Here is a 21,094-nt window from a genome sequence, read left to right on the forward strand (position 1 = left end):
TTGGGGGGGTGACGGCGTGTCCCTGCAGCAGCCGGGGGGGTGACACAGCGCTGTCCCCGGGCCGCCGCTCGGCGCCACTCCCCGCCCCGCCAGCTGCGCTGAGGGGTATAGTTAGGCAATGAGCGAGCGCGGAGCTATGCGCCCTGGGCGCGGGGCGGCGTGTCCGGCAGCTCGGAGCGGAGGCTTGTGGGTAAGGGAGGCCGGCTGCTGGGTGTCAGGCTGAGGGGCGGGAGCGGAGAATGGGGGCGGCGGGAGGCAGCGGCAGGGACAGTGACTCGCTGCGGGCGGCGGCCGCCCCATGGACTGAGTGACACGGCGAGAGAGGGGCAGCAGCGAGCCTCCCGCCGCCGCTGGGAGCCGCTTCTCCCGCCCAGCCGCCGCCGGAGGAGGAGGGGAGCCGGCCTCCAGCGCCGCCCGCCGCTTTCCCTCCGCCGCGGCGGGTGTTTGGCTGGTGCAATGGCCAGGCTGGTGCCGGGGACCCGGCAGTGACTCGGTGCCCGTCCAGAGCCGTCCTGAGCGGGGGGGGAGTCGGGGCCGCCCCGGGAATCTCTCTCCCCCCCGCCCCGGCTGCCGCTCCGGGCTGTTCATGCCTTTGCAGCTGAGCGGTGCCCAGGGGCGGAGCAGCCTCCGCAGCGCCCAGTCGGGGAGCGTCCCCTCTGCTCCTGAGACAGGGCCCAGGCCCGGCCGGGAGCCCCCGGCTTCTCCGCAGCGCTAGGCCCCGGAGCGGACACCGGGGCCGGCTACAGAGTGATCTCCTCCTGCCCGGCAGCTCGCACAGCCCCGCGGGGAGGGGGAGGATGAGCCAGCTTCAGACGGCGAAGATGTCCGCTCCCCCCCCGCCTGCGCCTCTGGAGCCCGGGGAGGGGGTGACTACGAGCCGCCAGAGGAAGCTGGAGTCCATGATCCGAGACCCTCGGTCCCCAGTCAATGTGGAAAGTTTGCTGGTGAGTTAGACCCACCCCGGGCACAATAGGGGCCTTTGGAGCTTCCCCCTCCCAGGGCTGGATCGATCGATGGACGGACGGACTGGCTGGGCGGGGTGATAAACAGCGCTCCCCTTGGCTTGTTCGGAGGGCAACGGTTCACTCAGAGGTGGATGGGTTTTTGGTAGATGTCCCCGTCAGCGGGATGTATACCTACAGCCCCCTTGGCTGAGGGGTTGTGTCTCTGTGGGTGGGGGAAGGAATGGGAAAAGAGAGAGAGAGTACTTCCCGATGGGTGGGTTGGGGGGAGCTCTCACTTGATGACTTTGAAAGGGATGGTGAGTGTTCTCCCTGTGAATGAATTTGGGAGGGTGTTGGTGCGATCCCCCCTTGGGATAATGAGGGAAGGCCATGATGGTGAAAATGTGCTCTTCTTGATGGTTGGCGTTGGGCAGGAGCGGGATGGTAGAGAACAACTCTCACCCGCCCCCCAGTGAACTTTGTGTGTTTGTGTTGGGGGTGGGAGGCTGTGGAGTGCTTCCTGCTTGACTGGCTGAGAGGACTCCTTTCTTGGATGATGAGGGAAATGCCTTTGGATGGGGGCAGAGAGCTCCTTTCCCTTAGCTTTATTTGCACTTAATTTACTCAATCTCGTACCAAGCATGGACTCTAAGATTATTTTGAGAATTGGAAGCAAATACGTTTTTCCCCTATGTAGAGTCCAGGTACGTGCCACCTCCTTCTTGGGGCCCCCAAATTGAACCACACTCAATTACTGTGAAGTTAAAGATGAGACTTGTGGCCCGGAGCATGATGTAGAAATGCTGCAGGAAAAGAACACGTCTAGGAAATAAATGTATCTTGGGGATATAACAGGGACACTTATTTCCTCTTGGGGTGAAGAGATTTCTCTCTGCCTTGTGTAATATAGCATTTTTTTCCTGTTTGAGTATGAAGTGCTGTTTCCTTTCCGGGGAAACCCATGCCTCCAAGAAGGAGTGGAAAGGGAGTGTGATCTCCCCATTTGAAACATGTAAGCCAGGGGTGGGCAAACTTTTTGGCCTGAGGGCCACATCGGGGTTGCAAAATTGTATGGAGGGCCAGGTAGGGAAGGTTGTGCCTCCCCAAACAACCTGGCCCCTACCCCCTATCCACCCCCTCCCACTTCTCGCCCCGTGACTGCCCATCTCTGAACCCCCGACCCATCCAACACCCCCTGCTCCTTGTGCCCTGATCGCCCCCTCCTGGGACCCCCCCCACCCCTAACCGCCCCCTGGAACCGCACCCCTGTCCAACCCCTCCTGTCCTCTGATTGCTCTGACCCCTATCCACACCCCTGCCTCTGACAGGCCTCCTGGGACTCCCAAGCCTATCCAACTGTTCCCCTGTTTCCTAACTGCCCCCCCCCCCCGAACCTCCACCCTATCCAACCACCCCTTGCTCCCTGTCCCCTGACTGCCCCCCAGGACTGCCCACCCCCTTACCATGCCAGAGCCAGCCACACCACTGCGCTGCCTGGCAAGAGTGGTGGGCCAGAGCGCTGGTGGCGTGTCGTGCAGAGGCTGTGGGGGAGGGGGAACAGCAGGGGAGGGGCCGGGGGCCAGCTTCCCCGGCTGGGAGCTCAGGGACCAGGCGGGACGGTCCCGTGGGCCGGAGTTTGCCCACCTCTGATGTAAGCCCTAGAAAGATGGTGGGGGGAGTCTCAGTGCTTTTACCAGGTATCAGGTCTTCTCTGTCCGAACAGTGTTCTGTGGCAGAGAAGTCCTAGTGCCTGCAGCCTGAGTGAAAGGTTTGAATTTTTTTTCTTTCTCTGTTCCAAGAGTTGTTCATTGCAGACGCTTATTCTGAGAGGCCATGGGAGTCGTTTGCAAAAATGACTCAGTCCTGTTTGGCCAAAGTGCAGGAACTGACTGAACAGTGTGTGTGTCTGTGCTGGGGGGTGGGGATGGGGAGGATGCAGGGATCCCCTGTAATGTGTATTAAGTTCTTTTCATGGGTCTAGTTGTGCTATTCCTGTCATGGATACTCAGAGGTTACTGTCACCCGTGATACTTGATGGAGAGGGTGGGAAATAGTGCTACTGATTTTGCTGGGCTCTGATAGGGTTTAACCTAGGCCAAAGCAAAGAGAGCTGCCTCCGGGCTTCACTCCCAGCATTTTCATGTCGGTATTTCATTCGGAAAACTTTGACCTATGGCCAGAAAGAGTAGTTTAAAATAGTACAGCAGATCTGAAAAACTCATCAGGTTAATACTTAATGCTGGCTGATTTTTTTTCACACTTTATTTTCAGCTTTTAAACTCATTATTTTTTGTCCTTGGGCTTGGGAGGGTAGAAATTGTAAAAGTGCAGTTGTTAATGTGATCTTGAATAAAAATTGCATGATGCAAAATTAAGACCAGTGTCTGCTTGACAGTAGTTTAGCATAGCTTACACATTTTGTAAACTTACACCAGTATATTGTAGTTAGATCACCTTATGCAATAAATGAGACATCACAGAACAAGGTCAGAGGTTTATTGAGTAGATTATTAGTGCTTATTTTTTATAGTAAAGGGCATAATTTTGTCACATGCACTCCCTCCTTCTAGAATAGATACAACTTAAATATTGTTTGGAATGAATAACAATGGATAAAATTGTATAAGGTGTATACGCAAAATAGTAAAATTTGATCGTCTCTGTTTTATACATCTAAAATAATCAGTTACTAAAGAGTTTTGCTGTTGCTGTAGTATGTGAAAGCTGTAGTAATTATCCTACAGATATTTTTACTCTTAGAACTTGATAGTGTAGCTTTATGAAGGTTAGCCTGGTGTTCCATGCTTGTTTTCTCCTAGATTGAATATGATGTACTGCATATGAAAACCTCACATTTAAGTAGAGAGGAAGGTTTCTTTATAAACAGCTGAGTTAAGGTGATTTGTGCTGAAAGTAGAAATGTACTTAAAGTGGAAATACAGTGGCAGATATTGGGGATGGGGAAACTAGTTACATTACAAAAAAAAAAGTTACATTATTTTTGGTGAAATGGTAACTGATCATTGTCTGAATAGGAAGAGTTTAAAACATAAACTATAGAATGGAATCTGAAGTGGAATCTGTTTCCTAGTACTGTACATCTAATAAGTCATAAAACAGCTGCTGTTCTGCATCTTGTGTATCTTATTTTCTGTAAGCTGTAGAGAGGGGAAAAATAATAGTTTTAATCTGCAGCACATGGTGCAAATTTGAAAGAATTGAAAAGATGAGGTAAGGATTATTTTTCTTGAGATATCAGTTCCACTGCTTAGCACAGGCTATACTATTCAATAATTTCTAAATGAAGAGATTTTTGCTGTGTGCAGTCTGGAACATGGCTAAATGTTGATCGGTAGAGCCTAAGGAGCCCAGTATGTAGATGCATAGCGTTTAAGGCCCTCTAGTCTGGCCTCCTGTACATCAGAGGCCGTTAAATTTCAACCAGCTACATCTTTATTGAGCCCAGTATCTTGTTTGATGGTAGCATATCTTCCAAAAAGACATCCAGTCTGATCTGAAGATATCAAGAGATGGAGAATTCACCGCTTCCCTTGATAGTTTGTTCTAATGGTTAATCACCCTCACTGTTTTTGTTAGTTAAATGTGCCTTATTTCTGATTTGTCTGGCTTTAGCTTCCAGCCATTGGTTTTTGTTATGCCTTTCTCTACAATACTGACGAGTCCTATAGTACCCCATATTTTTTGCCTGTGAAGATACTTACATACTGCAATCAAGTCAGCTTTGTCTTCTTTATGATAAACTGAACACATTGAGCTCTTTAAATCTCACGCTTATGGCATTTTCTGCAGCCATCAAATTATTGTTGTGCCTCTTGTCTGCACCCTCTCCAATTTTTCAAGGTCCTTTTTAAAATATGCACACCAGAAATGTACTCAGTATTCTAGTATTGGTCTCAGTGATGCCATAGACAGACATTAAAACAATGAGGAGTCTGGTTGCACCTTAAAGACTAACGGATTTATTTGGGCATAAGCTTTCATGGGTAAAAAAATCTGAATCTGAAGAAGTGGGTTTTTTACCCATGAAAGCTTATGCTGAAATAAATAAGTCTTTAAGGTGCAAGCTCATGTTGAGTTGCTTTTCTGCTGTGACCCCCTACTTCTTTTTCAGAATCACTGTTTTCCAGTACATAGTCATCCATTTCATAGGTACGGCCTGCATTTTTTCCCTTTAGATGTGTGACCTAATGTTTGGATGTATTAAAACATGTTCTGTTTGAATGGGCCCAGCTTACTAAGTGATGCATATTGCTCTGTAGGTCTCATCATTATTTACCGTTCTGTCAGTCTATGTCATTCACAAATTTATTGGAAGTGATTATATATTTACTTCCAGATTATTGATAAAAATGTTGAATAGTGTCAGATGTAGTACTGATCCCTTTAGAACCCTACTAGAGATACCCCTATTCAGTGATGATTCCCCACTGATAGCTGCTTTTTTACATCTGTCAGATAGTTCTTAGTCCGTTTAACTCATGCTTCATTATACGCCAGTATTATACACTTCATTTATGTAACAGTTGTATCACTCAATGGGTTTGTCTTTATTAGGATTTAAAAGTGTATTGATAAGTGTTTGCTAATACTTAACATGTTCTAAAAATCTAGTGCAGACAAGGCAGTGTAGACTGAAGGGTTGAAGCTAGGTCCCTCCCCTGATTCAACTCTATCAGTTTAGCACACATGACATTCTAATATTTTAGTTTCAGAGTAGCAGCCGTGTTAGTCTGTATTTGCAAAAAGAAAAGGAGTACTTGTGGCACCTTAGAGACTAACCAATTTATTTGAGCATAAGCTTTCGTGAGCTACAGCTCACTTCATCGGATGCATAAGTGTCACATGGATTAGTTTGCAGGAGAGGGGCTTTAATAAGTAAAACTTTAGAATCAACTCCCATTTTCTCTTCTAATAGAAAAGCTGTCTGATTGGTGTGTATTTACCTCTACATAATTTTGAATGAGTAATATTAGTCCATCATTTATTAATTTGCACAGTCAAACACCGGGAAGAGCTCAGTAAACATGCCACTAGTTCTGATCTGGAGAGTTAGGGCAATAAACTAGTGAGAAGACCAAATAATCGTTTGTCTGTGGAGAGGCCGTTTGTTTCATGCAGTTCGTGGTAAGACAGTGAATAGAACTTGCAAGAATTAGGCCAAGTCTACACTACTACTTACTTCAGTATAACTTACATGACTCAGGTGTATGAATAAGCCCATCCCCCGATCGGCGTAAATTACACTGACCTAAGTGCCCATGTGGACAGTGCTATGTCCCCGGGAGAAGCTCTCTACCGCCTCTTGTGGAGGTGGATTATTACATAGAGTGTCTTCATCAGACACGCTACAGCAGTGCACCTGCGCTAATGTAGCACTTCTAGTGTAGACTAGCCCCTAGTCAACATGAGGGATCCAAAATCCCTTCCCACCTGCTTTTTTTTTTTTTTTTTTTTTTAATCTTTATAATTCCAGAAGTTTGATTAAGGAGCAAAAGTAGCAGAAAAAAATAAGCTTTTATAGCAATAGAACTGCTTGACTTTTGTTGCTCGTTCATCATTTGCAAACAGTCTTAACGGCAGTCTTCCTAGTAGAGCTGACTGGAGGATGACAATTCTGTTTCATTGCAGCTTTCTTGGTTTGAAAATCTGTTTTTGTTCTGCATTGGAACAGAAACAAAACTTTCCATTTTGGCAAAAATGTTCCAACACGTTCTACTTCTTTAGGTCTTGTTGCTGCAAACTCATCTATGTGGGTGGGCCCTTGTGCAGCCCTATTGACTTCCGCATAGGGACTGTCTGTTGTAAAGATCAGCATGAATCAGTGTACAAGATTGGGTCCTTAATTAGCACCCTTAAGGAAAAATGAACTATACAGTTTTATGAATTAACTACATTTTTTATCTATATATTAAAAATGTAGATTGAAATAAATTTAAGGTGTCTTGCTTATGCTCAACCTTCCTCCCACCAAGTGGAGGATGAATGTATGTATTCATAAAAAAACCTGTGTATAGTAAATATAACTTCATGATTTGAATAATGGAATATTCTTTTGTTAGCTACTAACCTATTATTAATACAATACGTATCATAAATAATTGGTCTCATTGTTAGCTGAAGGTTTCCAATCTATTACATTCAAAACTTTGCTTACATTTAAAAAAAAAACTTATCTCCATTGTTCTCTTAATACGTATTGTGGCTTGCCAGTGTTTCATCTGTAGAAAGTAACTGTAACCGTACCACTTGCATGGAGAAGCTGTCTGTATATTTTAAGGATGTAAATGATTGAGTCCTGAGAAATAGATTACACGATAAAGAAAAAGAATCATGGATTAAATTTTATATTCTTACTCAAACTTTGTTTAAGCTGTAATCAAAAACCACCAAATGTTTTTAGTAACTGATTTATTTAAAATACTTTTTTCAGTGGCATACAGCTTTAGTTAAGAACAAGAGTACTGTGTTTATTCTGGGAACCTTTATAAGGAACAAACCTTTTTAATTAGTCTATAACTGTGTAAACAAAACACTGAAGTTAGTGCTTAGTTCCTAAGTCACGTGTACTGTGTGTCAGGCCTTCCCTACACTAGGAAAATGTTTAAAAAAAAAAAAAAATTCCCACCATTGTTTGGAGTCCTAGTGTAGATGGGATGTCAGCTGTTTGCCCTATTCCAAGCACTATATTTATTAGGTCTGCCATGAGCAAGGTTATGTGACACAGTGCTTAAAATGATGGCAGTGGCCACTAATCAATTTATACCATGGCTGCAATTTTACTAACAACATTGTTGCTATTTTGGGAAATTTTGGACAAAATTTTCTAGTGTAGGCAGAACCTTATTCAATTACAGGTGCTTGTTGGAAGCAGCTCTAACACACTCTTTCTACATTCTTGTGCTATTGTGACAGTTACAGAAATAGTTTACTCATTCAAAATATTTTTGCATAAAATGGCATGTAACTAAAATGAAAATCATTCTGATTTTGACTTGGCTATAGCTATTACTATATTGTACTCCAAGTGTCTCTTTCACACAGAAAACATAATTTATCATATTATATAAATATATATAAATTTGTAGGTGATTTATGCCTGTTTAATTGGTGACTGACAGTTTAGTGTTGTCTTGATGGTGTAATGATCTCTGGTTAACATAACAGGAAAACAGAGAATTGCAATATCTTCAAGTTACCGTACATTAATATAAACAGTTTGGACAGTCTTGGGGGGTTAATACCAGCTCCCACTATATTTAGGTTGTCTAATGCTTTCCAGTATGAAAGATTCTTGCAACTTTTATTTGAGATTCTCTACCATTTCCTTTTTTTTTTTTTTTTTAAACAATCCTTTGAAATTTGTTCAGGGTTTGGCTGAGAGAGAAACTTCTGAAAATTTCCATTTCTCTTCTGTTGCTTGTACTGTTGCCAGAATAATAACTGAATGTGAACATTCTAATATAAGCCTGGACCCCTACTGCAGCAGCATCAGACACTGCACTGGGATGGGAATCCTGGGAGTGGGCATCCTCTCTATAAGGGAGAAGATAGCTGAGCCAGGCTCTTCCCAACCACTCCCCCCCCCCCCCCAAAACATAGCATATAGCCTTAGTGGTCCTTCTTTTCCCTCAACACCCCCGCCCTCCAATCTCTGGGGGCACCACATGGGGAAGGAGCTCCTGCAACTGCTTTGGCAGGAGGGAAAGAGAGCTGGATTCCACCCGCCCTCCTGTGATGATGATGAGGTTGTTATAGTTGTACATGATATGTAAAATTTACCTTTTCCCTAACTTTTGAGAGCTTAACTTTTCAACTTTAATAATAATCTTTTAACTTGAGCTTTTTAAAAGTCTAATTTCTGAGAAATAATGTGTGGTTGTGTAATACAACCATATCATAGCAGTTCTATCCAAGGGAGCAGAATAATGTTGCACACACAGTCTAAACTTTTGAATTCTTTAGTGTGGAACTTTCATGTTCACTTAATGCAATTTTTTTTAGTGGAATATGTCTTCAGTTTGTAAAGAAAGTGCTTTGGTATGGAATTGTTCACATTGACAGTGAAAAGTGATAGCTAAGAAAAATGAAGAGACTCTCAGGTAATCAAATGTTTAAAGCTGTTGGCTTAGTGAAAATAAGGAGAGCATTTTAATGAACATTGTATACATACAACCCATTTCAATTCATAGAGGCTTTTTGGATCCTGATCTTGCAATGGATTCACCCATGTGGATCAGGGCCTTAACTTAAATATCTTAATAAGCTCCAAGTCAGTTTGGCTTGGTAATTTATTTAGGCACATATCAATTTGGATTGTACGTTACTGACTGTCCCTTTTCTCCTTCTGTGACTGAAGACAACTCCTTGAATTACTCATGTATCAAGGTGATGCTGACAGCTTGTTCTTGTAGTCTAGTCACCAATGTTTACTTTTTTGTTGTTCTTTAGTTAATAGTTTCTCTGGAACCTCAGACCATTATAAAAAATAATTTTTGAGCAACGCCCATATCAGTGTGATATTCACTTGAAACAGACCAGGGGGTGAACTAGAAATAGAATGACATATTTTTGTATGGTAGAACTTTACTGTCTAGCAAAGTGAAAATATGCAAACCCCAATAATATTTTCCTAGAAAGCCAGTGTTACCATGCCACTCCTTAGCAACTGTTCAATGTGCTACTGTGAGGAGACTTCAGGACTAAATTTACTATTGTTATGAATTATTATCCTAATAAAGTAAAACCACAAAGCCTTTGTGTTCTGCGTTCCCTGAACTTGCTGCAAAAACCATCCATTGATACAGAATTTTCTTCCAGAACCCAAGCTTACTATTCACCTCTCTCCACTATGAAAACTGATCATTTATTTTTATCCTTTGTTTCTTATCTTTTAATGATCCATGAGAGGACCTTTCCTCTTATCCCATGAGTGCTTAGCTTGCTTAAGTGCAGTGTAGTTGTAGCCTTGTTGTTCCCAGGATATTAGAGAGAAAAGGTGGGTGAGGTAATGTTTTATTGGAACAACTTCTGTTGATGAGAGAGAGGAACTTTTAAGCTTTTTCAGGTCTGGGAAAGGAACTCCTGTGGATCTGTAGTGAGATCAGTGCTGTTCAACATATTCCTAAACAATCTGGAAAAAAGTGTAAATAGTGAGGTGGCAAAGTTCTCAGGCAACACAAAATTACTCAGGATAATTAAGTCCAAAGTACACTGCAAAGAGTTAGAAAGGGGTCTCACAAAACTGGGTGCCTGGGCAACAGAATGGCAGATGATAAATGCAATGTAATTCACACTGGAAAACATAATCCCAACTGGACATACAAAATGATGGGGTCTATATTAGCTGTCACCTGCTATATTTGTGGCAGGGAAGTCATTTGTGTCCTGGAGGAAGCTGGCTGTTTGTGTGGTGAGTGGTTAGACGATGGTTTCTACGAGTCCCAATATTCTTCACTAATAATGCCATGGCCAGATATGATGTGTCTGCCTGGGTTTTCTTGTTTATGTATCTTATGAAGAATGTAGAAGGTCCTTAGATGGGTTCATGGGGGATGAGTTTGTAGACTTTCTCTTGGAGTGGTTTGGGGGAGGATATGATGATATCCTTAAGTTACTGGGTAAATTGTGATGTGGGGTATTCTTTGAATTCTTTATAGCAGGTGGTGTCAGAGAATTGTTGGTTTGTCTCTTTAACGTAGTCATCACAGTTGATGACTACAATGAAATTACTCTCTCGAATAAACTCACACAGGAAGTTGATAAAAGACAAAACACCCTATCACAAGGTGATTACTCTATATCTGACCTATCAGTCCTCATCCTCAAAGAAAACCTGCACGGTACTTTAAAAAGACAAGCTTGGGAGTTAAATTCGTTATTCTGCTAGATATCAAAATCATGGACTGAACAGAGATACTGGAGTTTATGGTTTATTACAATAATCTTTAACCCATTAACCCCACTTTTTGTCCTATGACTTCAGGGGTCACTTTAATGGGCCACTGTACCTTGAATGGTCCCTTAAAATATGCTAAACAATGTGTTCCACCTTTCATTTTGCTGTGACACTGGGAGTTCCTTTCCCAGACTTGAAGATGAACTCTGTGTGCTTCGAAGGTTTCTCTCTTACCAACAGAAGTTGGTCAAATAAAAGCTATTACTTCACCCTCTTTATCTCTCTACTTTGCTTAATAGCCTTTGGTGAGGGACTTGTTAAAGGCTTTCTGAAAGTCCAAGTATGCTATATTCACCTGATCACCCTTCTCCATGTTTGTTGGAGGCCCTCATCCCAAAGAATTCTAATAGATCGGTGAGGCATAATTTCCCTTTAAAAAAGCCATGATGACTATTCCCCAACATAACGTGTTCATCTGGCTGACAATTCTATTCTTTAGTATAGTTTCAACCAATTTGCCTAGTACTGAAGTTAGACTTACTGGCTTGTAATTGCCAGGATTGCCTCTGGAGCCTTTTTAAAAAATTGGCGCCTCATTAGCTATCCTCCAATCATCTGGTACAGCGGCTGACTTAATAGATTACATACCACAGTTACAGGTTTCAGAGTAACAGCCGTGTTAGTCTGTATTTGCAAAAAGAAAAGGAGTACTTGTGGCACCTTAGAGACTAACCAATTTATTTGAGCATAAGCTTTCATGAGCTACAGCTCTAAGGTGCCACAAGTACTCCTTTTTCTTTTTGCATATACCACAGTTAGTAGTTTTGCAGTTTCATATTTGAGTTCCTTCAGAACTCTTGGGTGAATACCATCTGGTCCCTGGTGACTTATTACTGTTTAATTCATCAGTTTGTTCCAAAAGCTCCTCTATTAACACCTCACTGTGGGACAGTTTGTCAGATTGTAACCTGAAAAGAATGGCTTAAGTGTGGGAATCTCCCTTACATACTCAGCTGTGAAGAGTGATGCAAAGAATTCATTGCGCTTCTTCGCAATGGCCTTGTCTTCTTGGAGGGCTCCTTTAGCATCTCAAGTATCACGGGGGTAGCCGTGTTAGTCTGTATCCACAAAAACAACACCGGACTCCTTGTTGTTGTTTTTTTTTTGGCATCTCAGTCGTCCAGTGGCCCCCCTGATTGTTTAGCAGGCTTCCTGCTTCTGATGCACTTACAAAAATTAATGTCAGTTTTTGAAATCTTGTTCTAATTGCTCTTCCAGTGCTTTTTTGGCCTGCGTAATTATACTTACAAACTTGACTTGCTAGAATTTATGCGCCTTTCTATTTTCCTTTTAGATTTGACTTCCAATTTTTAAAAGATGCCTTTTTGCCTCTAACAGTCTCCTTTATTCTAGTGTTTAGTCATGGTGGCGTTCTTTTGGTCCTATTACTGCTTTTTTTTAAATTTAGGGTATACTTTTAATATGAGCATCTATATGGTGTTTTTAAATAGCTTCCATGCAGTTTGCAGGCATTTCACTCAGGCAACTGTTCCTTTTAATTTCCATTTAAGTAGTCTCCTCATTTTTGTGCACTTCCCCCTTTTTGAAGTTAAATGCCACTGTGGTGAGTTTCTTTGGTATGTTTTCCTCCTGCAAGGATGTTAAATTTAATTACATTATGATAGCTATTACTGAGCAGTTCATCTATATTCACCTTTTTGGACCCTATCCTGTTGTGCGCCACTTATAATTACATCAAGAATTACCTCTTCTGTTGTGGGTTCCAGGACTAGTCGCTCCAAAAAATCAGTCATTAATGATGTCTAGAAATTATCACTGCATGCTGTTCTGAGATGAAATGTTCCCAGTCAATATGGGGATAGTTGAAATCCCCCATTATTATTGAGTTTTCTGTTTTTGTAGCTTTTCTAATCTCCCTGAGGATTTCACAGTCACCATTACCATCACCATCTTGGTCAGGTGGTCAGTAGTATATTCCCATTACTGTACTCTTTTATTATTCAAGCATTGAATTTCTATCCATAGAGATTGTGTTACACTTTGATTCATTTAAGATTTTTACTATAATTGATGGTATGCTTTCTATCATGTATAGTGCCACCAGTGCAACCTACTCTGTCATTCCTGTATGTTTTGTACCCTGGTATTACCATATCCCATTGATTATCATTGTTCCACCAAGTTTCTGTGATGTCTATTATATCAGTATCCTTATTTAATACCAGGCAGTCAGGTTCACTCATATTGCTATTTAAACTCCTACATTGAAAGAGGAATGAAAGAAATAAAAACTAGGTAGGAGAGAATGAAATATACTAGTTCTAAGAACTTGAAGGACATGGTGACCAGAAACAATCAGTTCAATACTCTAAATACAGATAATACTTCTTTTGTTTAATAAATCAGATAATTTTAAATGCAAGACATGTTTTGAAATGTTCTGGATACATAAGAAAAAAGTTTTTTTCATTTAATTAAAGAACAATTTTAAAATACTGTTTATGTGCATTTTAAATTGAATTTCAGTTGCCATCACATGTAAAAAAATTTATCTAGTAAATAAGGAATGCATCATTTACCATTTTTTATACAAAAATGTGGAAATTAAAAATCTCAATAAATGTATGTAAGCTATATAATGATTTAAATAAATGTGTATTTAGGCAGTGTATCTCCCTGATTAGTAAAAAGAAGAACCAAAGATAGTATAAAGTAGATGTTTAGTTGCAAATTAACATGTTTTAATGGTAACCAACCAATGAGAATCAAGATTTCTTTAGGAAAATAACTGAAAAGAACAAATGCAAAATATTAAAATAGATTATTTAAATTAAAGTTTCCTGCTTGCTGATTTAAGTTATGATTAAAATAAGTGATTTAAATCACTCCAACCTCCTCATTTATGAAATCAGATAATCCACAATGGGTCTTCCAGTCACAAGTGCAAATTAGTAAGTTCCCACTGTACTTAAAAAAACAAAAACAAAAAAACCAAACTTGAGCATCCTACCAATTAAGTAATGTACAAATAAAGTTTATATTTCTGACTGTCAACATGTTACACAGAAAGGATGCTGACTTTTAAGATTACATTATATGCGAACTATTGGACTCTTTCCAAGATAAAGTACTGTGCTGGGGTGCAGGATTGGAGAAGCCGAAAGCCTTATTTGTGCATTCTACCCAAGGATGTGACACCTAATTTTTTTCTGTCTTGCTGCCAAGCCTGATTCCTAGGGCAGAAATATCCAGAAATAAAGTTCATGTGCGCTATTGCTCTCTCCCCAACTCTGTTTTCTTGGAGCAAGGGAAATCTGTTGTCCTTTGGGTGTTTTAACACAAAACAGAAAATTTTCTGTAGTACAGAATCAAATGAAGATTATTTTTACTATTGTATTTTTTTTCTTAGAGATGAACAATAGTGGGGAGATTCTGCCCTAACATTGTTTGTTTTATAGAAGAGGAAAATGCATTAGCAATTTTGATGCTGTGGGGATTGTTTTACTGAACCTGGTGCAATGACATTGGAAGTATGTGATGGATCCAGTGACGATCACTTTTTTTTTTTCTCTATCTAAAATATGGTTGATTATATATCAAGTACTGGGGAAAGTGACGTGTCTTAGAATATTAAAAAAAAAAAAAGAATGCAGTTTGAGTATAGCGGAGGGTTGCGCTTTATTTTCAATCTATTAGGTCAGTTTTTTACGAGATTATCAGCTCTGTCAGAACAGGCCAGACTTTGCTGTGGGTTCGAATGTGAATAAGTATATGGGAGATAGGAACCAGAGGTTTATTTTTAAGATAAGAACAGGCAACCTAAAATCCCAGTGAAGTGGACCTGTTTTATCTGGATTTCTTCTGATTTAATATGCATATGTATGCATGTTAATATGCTGTCAGGACCAGAGTTTGTTTGTTTTGTTTTTAAAATATGTATTGCAGTGTAGGACAGTGGTTGTTAAAGTTCAAGACCTAATGGACCATGTCTAAAACTCAAAATTAGTTGGTGTATCAGTATAATTGTGATGGATTCTTCTCCTGATACTATGCTTTCAGCCAGCTCACAATCCACTGGTGATACGTATGGCACAGTTTGACAAACTGCTAGTGTAGAGGATTTCAACAAGAGTTAACTAGCTTGTGGTACCTTCTGGGTTTTTACTGGCTGAGAGAGGCTGAAAAAGAGAGGGAAATCTCCTGACAACAGAAGGAGTTTTTGATACAGAAAAGGAAGACTAGGAAGCTTTTTATGTAAAGTATTTCTGAACATAAGAATGGCCATACAGGGTCAGACCAATGGTACGTCTAGCCCAGTATCCTGTCTTCCGACAGTGGCCAATGCCAGGTGCTTCAGAGGGAATAAACAGAACAGGCAATCATCAGGTGATCCATCACGTGTCGTCCATTTCCCCGCTTCTGGCAAACAGAGGCTGGGGACACTTCAGAGCATGGTTCTGCGTCTTTGCCCATCCTGGCTAATAGCCATTGATGGATCTATCCTCCATGAATTTATCTATTTCTTTTTTTAACCCTGTTGTAGTCTTGGCCTTCACAACATCCAGTGGCTGTGGCTGGGAGAGAGGACTCCCCCCAGCCCTCTCTCACTGCAGCAGTTTGGGGCCGGGAAAGCTCCGAGGCCAGGGAAGAGGCACCTCTCCCTGGTTGCGGGAGCTCTGGGGCTGGAGCAGAGGCGCCTCTCCCCACTTGCATGGCCCTTGAAACCCTGCTGTGTAGCCGCGCAGCTTAGAGGGACTGCTCCAAGAAGCAGTCATTTAAGGTGTCAAGAAACTTTATCTGCATCCCGTCCTGAGGTGACATATACCCAGTCAATATGGGGGTAGTTGAAATCCCCCATTATTATTAAGGTGTTTTTTTAGTATAGCCTCTCTAATCTTTCTGAGCGTTTCGTAGTCACTATCACCATCCTGGTCAAGTGGTCAAGAGTATATCCCTACTGCTATATTCTTACTATTCAAGCATGGCATTACTATCCATAGAGATTCTGTGGTACAGTTTGGTTCATTTAAGATTTTTACTTCATTTGACTCTATGCTTTCTTTCACATATAGTGCCACTCCTTCACCAGAGTGACCTATTCTGTCCTCCTGATATATTTTGTACCCTGGTATTTGCTGTCCCATCGATTATCCTCATTCCACCAAGTTTTTGTGATGCCTATAATGTCAATATCCTCATTGAATACGAGGCATTCAAGTTCAGCTGTCTTAGTATTTGAACTTCTAGCATTTGTGTATAATCACATAAAAAAAGTGTCACTTTTTAGCTGTTTGCCATTATGTGATGTAATAACATATGTAATGTTATGTGAATGGAACTCTTTTTCATTTGACTATTTCTCATCAGATCCTACCCATATTTTATCACGTTCCATCTTCTCCTCCTTAGTAGAATATAGAGAATCTCCATTAATAGATCTTCCCCTAAGGGATGTCTCTATCTGAACCACTTGCTCCTCCGCACCTGTCGGCTTTCCCCCCTGCCCATCCCTTAGTTTAAAAACTGCTCTACGACCTTTTTAATTTTACATGACAGCAAACCGGTTCCACTTTGGTTTTGATGGAGCCCATCCTTCCTGTATAGGCTCCCCCTTTCTCAAAAGTTTCCCCAGTTCCTAATAAATCTAAGTGTGGATCTCCTATTATCTGACACTTCCCCCCCCCCCCCCCAGATTGCCCCATTTCATTGGTTGCCAGAAAGAATTACTTTGGTTAAATATAAAGTTGGTTTCTTTGTCCTTACCTCGAGGACAAATTTGCTGACACTACAGCTTATGTTGACATAACTTATGTTGTTCAGGAGTGTGAATAAAGAACTCTTCTGAGCAACATAAGTTACACCGACATAAGTGCAGGTGTGGACAGTGCTATGTCGGCGGGAGAGCTTCTCCCGCTGACATAGCTACTGCAGCTCACGGGGGCTGGAGTAGTTAAACCAATGGGAGAGCTCTCTGCCAGCGGCTTAGAGCAGCTACATTGGAGTTGCACCATTGTAAGCTCTCTAGTATAGCCATAGTCTCAAAAACAAAACTGTTATATCAATTACTTTGGAAGCATCACGGAATGACGGGAAAAGAAGATGAATTATCTACTTGTCCTATTTCTTTGCTAAATTCCTCCTCAATTCTACTTCCTGGGATGATGAGGTGCACTTGGCTAATTATGTATACATTCTCAATGAAAGGTAGTATAGTGCCTTTTGTTGTTTGCTATTGACAAGGAACCTATGGTGGCTAGGCAGTGCTGCTGAATATACATCTGCAGGGAGTCCAAAGATAAGGAAGGCATCACTTCACCAGGAAGAGCCTGAAATGCTAGGATACCGCTCATACTCCATTGCTCTGTAATAGGGCATATGAGCTCCTTTGAGTTAATTGAAAACTTTGTAGCAGTACTTGAGTCTTCTGGGGAAACAGAGTACAAACAGTGTCCTCCTGTTTTAAAGGAAACCCAGTTATCTCCATTCACTGATGCCTTAACTCTTTCCAGAAATACTCCAGTTTTGGTCACCTGACACACCTCTGGCACGACAGGGAAGTTTTGAGGTGGGTGAAGCAAAGATAGTTGCATACTGAATCTTTTGAGTCTTGGAATTGGGTGAGGGGGATAGTAGCAGTGATGATTTCATAGGGGCTCCAGGTATGCTTGATTTGGCCTGTTGCTCAGCCTGAATGGAGGCTGAGGGAAAACCCCCCAGAAACTGGGATGGACTGAAGGATGGTCCAGGGGGGAGACTAAGCTGTGCTCTTTCAGGAGACATGTCTGCATTCTTATACCCCTAAATAACGAGTTGGATGCACATGGACTAACCACAGTGTACTTGATGCAAATGAGTTTGCTCTTTAAACATAGGAGCTCTAGTACTCACCCACACACTGATTATTGATTCCTGTGCCCTTTTGGGAACTGATCTGCTTGCCTGTGGACAGGCAAATAAGTCTTCGCCTACCAGGGAGCAGCTATGGCCAAAATGAAAAGAGGTTTAGAAGTGATTGTATTTTTCCTTGGGAATGCTAATATTTTGCATGTAAAGGGACACAGCTTGACATCTAAACCTTTTTCTTTATCAGTTAAAGTAGTTTCAGGTTCTACATCTGTCTCTCCATTCCTGCCTTTTTATTTTTTGCTTTTACAATCACATTTTTTTCCATTTAAAGATACATATTCCTTGTATTACTGTTTCCTTGTGAAAAACCCACAAAATCAACAGACAAAATTGACTATGAAGGGAGAAACACAAAGTAAACAAAATGAAAAAATGTTTTCTTTATTTGCCTTTAGTTATCATAACCTTAGGAATTACTTATAACAGTAAGTAAAGTAAATTTTAGACGGAAGTATGATTTTGGGTTTTTTTTAAACTTGACTGTGTCCCATTAAAGGCATGCATACATGTCCCTTTCTGAATGATTGAATAACTAAGATGACTTTTGGTTGACAGTTGCTTCAGTCCAGTACTAAAACCTTCAAAACTGTTTCTGTTCTATAATGGAAGAAAAATCACATCACCCCAGTGATGCAGTGCTAGATGGAGCACCTGCAGTGCTAGAGTGCCTTTCTTTGTTGTATCTTTATCTCAAGAAAGATAATCGAAGATATATTAAACTATAGCAGTCAACTATCTTTTTTGATGAGATTACAAGTTTGTTTGATAAAGTTAATTGTGTTAATGTAATACAGTTAGATGTCTATAAGGTATTTGTCTTGCTACTGCATGCCTTTTTGATTAAAAAACCTAGAACAATATAAAATTATCATGTCTTATTAAATGGATTAAAAGTTGGTTGACTAATAGGTCTCAATGTGTAATTGTAAACAGGGAATCATCACTGAGTGGGTCTGTTTCTAAGGGGATGCCATAGGGATTGGTTCTTGGCCCTATGCTGTTTAACATTTTTATCAATGAACTTTAGGAAAACATAAAAGTATTGCTGATAAAGTTTGCAAATGGCCCAAAAATTGTGGGAGTGGTAAATAATGAAGAGGACAGGTCACTGATACAGAGTGATATGGATCACTTGGTAAACTGAGTGCAAGCAAACAATATTAATTTTAATACAGCTAAATGTATATGATGTAGGAACAAAGAATGTAGGCCATACTTACAGGATTGGGGACTTTATCCTGGGAAACAGTGACTGAAAAAAGATTTGAAGATTGTGGTGGATAATCAGCTGAACATGAGTTTCCTGTGTGATACTGTGGCCAAAAGGGTTAATGTGATTGTTGAATGCATAAACAGGGGAATCTGTAGGAGGAGAAAAGTTATTTTACCTCTGTATTTGGCACTGGTGTGACTGGTGCTGAATACTGTGTCCAGTTCTGGTGTCCACAATTCAAGAATGATGTTGATAAATTGAAGAGGGTTCTGAGATGAGCCATGAAAATGATTAAAGGATTAAAGAAAATGCCTTGTAGTGATAGACTCAAAGTACCATATCTACACTGCAATAACAGACCTATTGCATGGCTGTGGCTGGCCTGGGTCAGCTGACTTTAGCTCAAGTTGTGGGGCTAAAAATTGCAGAGTAGATGTTTGGGTTTGGGCTGGAACCTGGGCTCTGAAACGCCATGAGGGGATGGGTCCTCAGATCCCAGGCTCCAGTTGGAGCCCAAATGTGTACACTACAATTTTTAGCCCCGCAACCTGAGCCCAAGTCAGTTGATCTGGTCTCTGAGACTCAGTGCCATTTTTTTTTTTTTAATTGCATTGTGGACATTCCCAACAAGCTCAGTCTGTTTAGCTTAATAAAGAGGTTTAAGGGGTGATGATCACATCTGTAGGTATGCACATGGGGCAAAAATATTTGATAGTGGGCTCTTCAATGTAATAGACAAAGTCGTAAAATGATCCAGTGGCTGGAAGTTGAAGCTAGACAAATTCAGTCTGGAAATAAGGTGTGAATTTTCAACCGTGAGGATAATTAACCATTGGAACACCTTACCAAGGGTTGTGGTGGATTCTCCAACACTGGGAATTTTAAAATCAAGATGGGATGTTTTTCTAAAGATATGTTCTAGGAATTATTTTGGTGAAGTACTATGGCCTTTGTTATGCAATAGATCAGACTAGATCAGTGGTTCTCAACCTATTTATCATTGTGGGATGCAGGTTGAGAACCACAGTGTATTTCCCCCCATTTCTCCCCACAGACCCCTATGCCCAGCGCCTCCCGCCCAGAGACCCCTCTGCAGAGTGAGGCCAGGAGCAGAGCCCTGGGCAGGGGGCCAGCAGCCCTGACCCTGGATCTGGTTGTGCAGCCGGGTGGCAGTCCGGACCTTGACCCCATGGGGCCGGCTGGAAGCTGTGGAATCCTGCTACGTGGGGCTGGCCGGCAGCCCCAGACCCTGCGGAACTGGCTGGCAGCCCAGACCCCAGCTGGGCCAGGCATTCTGGGCAGCCGGGAACCTGGACCCCGGGGCCCGGCAGCCTTTAACACATAGCTGGGCTGCAGCTATGTGCTAATTAGATTGCATGCAGCCTGTGGGCCACTGGTTCAGAACCGCTGGACTAGATAATCAGAATGGTCCTTTCTGGCCTTGGAATTCTATGAAAAACCTGTGGAGCTTCTTATGAAGTTCCTGAAAATGTTTGTCTTGTATAACGGTCTTTTCATATGAGCCAAAGGACCTTCAGAATTTCCTGCTATCTCTCTGGAACAGTTTATCCCAGATCCTAGACATGAATGAAAATACTAACATGCGATTTAAGAGCATCCTTAGAGTGGAGGAGTATATAAAAACTTTTTTGCAGAGATGACTCCTAGAACTAGAAAGGGTTGTTCAATTGCAGACAGAAGGTTACTTGTATCAAATGACTCTGGGACTGTGGAGCAGAAGTGAATACTGAAGCAGTATAAACTAGTTGGAACAGAGAGCAATTGGACTAGTCCTAAAACATGTCCAGTACCCTAAAAGGAAAGAATACATGTTAGGAAGGACAGAAAATGTGCTATGTCATATACAAAAAAAAGGTGTGCACAAGATCTCCAAGCCTACATAAGGAAGCAATATAGATTCAATCAAAGGCATAGAACCCAGAAGATGAACAGAACTGTTAATCTGATTGGGTGTATAGTCATGCACACACATCTTTGAAAACAGACAAGGTATGCCTCTTCATGCTTTGGCCAGGATTCCAGAGGACATAGTTCCATGCTGATGATGGGTTCTGCTCGATGACAATCTGAAGG

The 21,094-nt window shown here is 41.6% G+C and overlaps 1 protein-coding gene across 1 annotated transcript in view; it reads left to right on the forward strand.

Moving 5' to 3' along the window:
• The first annotated feature begins 537 nt into the window (after positions 1–537).
• The window catches only part of ROCK2 (Rho associated coiled-coil containing protein kinase 2), a 167,037-nt gene continuing 146,480 nt past the window's right edge, over positions 538–21,094 (forward strand). Inside the window, exon 1 of the mRNA XM_074947657.1 lies at positions 538–944. Within this exon, the coding sequence (XP_074803758.1) occupies positions 798–944 (147 nt within the window). The 5' untranslated portion in view covers positions 538–797. The remainder of the gene's footprint in view (positions 945–21,094) is intronic.

The sequence above is a fragment of the Natator depressus genome, chromosome 3, assembly GCF_965152275.1.
Source record: "Natator depressus isolate rNatDep1 chromosome 3, rNatDep2.hap1, whole genome shotgun sequence".
NCBI lineage: Eukaryota > Metazoa > Chordata > Testudines > Cheloniidae > Natator > Natator depressus.